The 3203-nt window shown below is 41.8% G+C and overlaps 1 protein-coding gene across 1 annotated transcript; it reads right to left on the bottom strand.

Annotated features, from left to right (window-relative positions):
• Nucleotides 1–380: 380 nt before the first annotated feature.
• LOC118493835 lies at nt 381–2797 on the bottom strand. The gene is made up of 2 exons (XM_035995217.1): nt 2459–2797; nt 381–1674 (listed from the first exon to the last, which is right to left on the bottom strand). Exons 1-2 carry the CDS (start codon nt 2597–2599, stop codon nt 1204–1206), a joined length of 612 nt encoding a protein of 203 aa, XP_035851110.1. The 5' UTR covers nt 2600–2797; the 3' UTR covers nt 381–1203.
• Nucleotides 2798–3203: the final 406 nt, after the last annotated feature.

Raw genomic sequence — 3203 nt, 5'->3', positions numbered from 1 at the left:
TTAAAAGCCTCTGGTGTAAAGCGGCTGACAAAGCTGGTGAGTGAAATAACTGTAATTACATTATAACACATGCTTCTTTGCACATCTCATCCCAATCTATTCAATGTGTTATATTACAGTAATTCAATCATATTTTGTTTGAAGTCCTATCATGAGTCTTTAATAAAAGCAAAAAGAAACATGCCAACACAACAAACATCAAGCCATCATAAAGGCTTGAACAAATAACTAAACTATTAAATGATTTTCACTTCCACTTGAAAGTAGACACCATACTCAATTCTCACAGCTTTGTCTGCAGAATCAAATCATTTTGTTCAAAAGCTCATTCAAAAGCTACTAATAAAGCCAACATAACACTTATATAATTATATTATATAATTATTTAAGCGCATAATTTAACTGAAGCAGTGGTTACATCAACCACAGAGACTAACCATAAATGTTAGTTAGTAGTTGAATAATCAGAGTCAATAGTCAAATCATAGTGTTTCTGAACATGAATAACATTCAAAACCATGATAATTGAAACAGATATACAAAACACCATGCAATGTGTAAACAAATATTTATTGCAAAACAGACCTAAGTAGTACACATACATACATGAACATAAAAGAACTATAAAATGTATACGCTGGTCATGTTCATGGGGCTTGCACATTGCCTGAAACTAGGGCAGCCAGTCTGTTTCTTGTGTCATTCCCAGAGGTTTCATTGTATGCCATGTGTTCACGGGGAGGTTGGAGGTCATCCATTAAAATGTCTTCATCTGGAACAAGTGTGTCACCATTGTCCATACACACATTGTGCAAAAAGACACATGAAGCAATTACTTGGGGTGCAAACGTGGGCTTCACCTCCAAAGCTCTGAAAAGCGTTGACCGCCATCTGGTCTTCATCATGCCGAATGCCCTTTCAATTATGCTGCGCCCCCTTGACTGATAGTAATTAAATCGCTGCTGTACTTGTCCATGCACTGGCTCCGTGAATGGGGTGATGAGGCAAATTGGAGTTTCCAAACAGGGATACCCACCATCACCCAGAAGGATGTAGCCCGTTGGTGGATACTGTCTCGTGGTATAAAAACTGCTGTTTTTCATTATTCGTGTGTCATGGACAGACCCCGGATACCCCACAAAAATGTCCAGAAACCTGCCATTCGAGTCACATATTGCCTGCATGTTGACTGAGTAAAAGCCTTTATAATTCAAATAGTCTAATCTGTGACGCTGTGGTGGTTTTGATCCGTATGTGGCTGCCATCAATTGCTCCAACCACATTGTGGAATGCAGGGGTTCCTGAGATGTTGACGAATCCCTGACCCACTGCAGGCAGGTCCACTGTTAGAGGGAAGTAGATTGCTCTCTTCAGATTGTCCCATATGTTCTGGGCCACTCTGTGGATGATGCGGTGAACTGTAGCCTTTGGTACATTAAAGACACGGGACACCACCCGATAAGAGAGTCCATGTGCCAGCCAATAGGTGTATATGAGTACTTCAAGCTCATTACCCCAGCCATGGTCCTGCTCCCTCTGCAAAAGCCTCTGTAAGCTGTGCATCGCTGTTCTGGTGAGGCGGAAATCCTGCCTCAGCTCAGTCTCAACATCAAACCACATGCGCAGTATAGGCATGTTGGGGTTTATGGCATAGTATGTTGTTGGAGCACCAGTCTGGAAAATAAAACCATTTCACACCATTAATGGGCTGAGTTGGAAAAAATTTTTCCCCTTCAAACTACTTTTAAACCGTCTCTCCTTCCCCGCAACAAAGCTGCAGTTACGTCTCCCCCCAAAATAAAACACAATGACTAGAGTTGTCCCATTCCCCACAACAAAGCACAAAGCTAGCTAGTGGCTACAGTTACGTCTGCCCCCAGAAGAAAGCACATAGCAGGACTGGTACAAAAAAATCGACAAAATAACGTCTCCCATTCCCCACAACAAAGCACAAAGCTAGCTAGTGGCTACAGTTACGTCTCCCCCAAGAACAAAGCACATAGCAGGGCTGGACTGGTACAAAAAAATCGACAAAATAACGTCTCCCCTTCCCCACGACAAAGCACAAAGCTAGCTAGTGGCTACAGTTATGTCTCCCACCAAAAAAAAGCACATAGCAGGGCTGGACTGGTACAAAAAAAACAACAAAATAACGTCTCCCATTCCCCCTAACAAAGCACAAAGCTAGCTAGTGGCTACAGTTACGTCTCCCTCCAAAATAAAACACATCGTGACTAGAGTTGTCTCTCCCCCCCAGAACAAAGCACATAGCAGGGCTGGACTAGTACAAAGCATCGACAAAATAATACTTATACACATAGATTTTTACTGGGTTCATATTACAATATAATACAAGTCCATGTAATGTACGCAAGTCCAGCTCAGCTAGCTACTGTGTTGGTTAGTCTGGTTAACGTTAAATACAACATAACGTTGTTTGCAGCTAATCCATACATACCATAAGATGATCCACCAGCATTCGTAGGCGTCGTAGACGTAGACCTCTTCTTCTCGCTTGATTTCTTCGATTTGTTGCAGACAATCGCAAACAAACCACTAAAACCCATGCAATCGACATACACACACTTGCAGACGGCATCTTGGAAGTTTGTGATCAACACTTGTCGCCTCTGGTGACGTAGCAGCCAGCTAGCGACAATGCTTGATGACGTAACCGTAACCAAGTGGCGTCCCATTTCATAGGGGTATGTTTTCACTCCTACCCCTTACCCCTTGTTTTTGAGGGCCAAGGGCTAGGGGTAAACTAAGGGGTAGGGGTAAGGGGTAGGGGTAAGATAGAGAAATGGGATTCAGCCTTAGAGACCCAGGCAGGCTATTCCAGTCTGAAGGGGCTTTAAATTTAAAGGTACGTCTACCACTCTCTTTATAGATGTTTGGCACAGTGAAGAAGGGATATTCAGTGTGTCTCAATCAATAGCTGGGTCTGTATGGAATTAAATATTCCTTCAGGTAAGGAGGATAATCAGAGTACACACGTTTAAAAATAACCTGGTACCAGTGATACTGTCTTCTGGCTTTTGGTGATAATAAGTTCAGTGAATCATACATTTCACAGTCGTGAGTAGGTAAAGGACATCTCAGCACAAATCTGTATATATTATTGAAAGCAACATTTAATGGTTTAAGATTTGATTCTTATGTGTTTTGATTAAACAACATCTGCATAGTCTAATATAGGAAAT

The sequence above is a fragment of the Sander lucioperca genome, chromosome 19 (genome assembly GCF_008315115.2).
Source record: "Sander lucioperca isolate FBNREF2018 chromosome 19, SLUC_FBN_1.2, whole genome shotgun sequence".
Lineage (NCBI taxonomy): Eukaryota > Metazoa > Chordata > Actinopteri > Perciformes > Percidae > Sander > Sander lucioperca.
Note: the sequence above shows the minus strand (reverse complement) of the source record. Positions and strands in the feature narration are given on the sequence as shown.

Excerpts from the sequence above, each read along its gene's own strand:
- LOC118493835 (XM_035995217.1), bottom strand. The coding sequence starts at position 2,599 with ATGCCGTCTGCAAGTGTGTGTATGTCGATTGCATGGGTTTTAGTGGTT. Across the intron at positions 1,675-2,458 it reads TGCTGGTGGATCATCTTATG|ACTGGTGCTCCAACAACATA; the intron begins GTATGTATGGAT and ends TTTATTTTCCAG.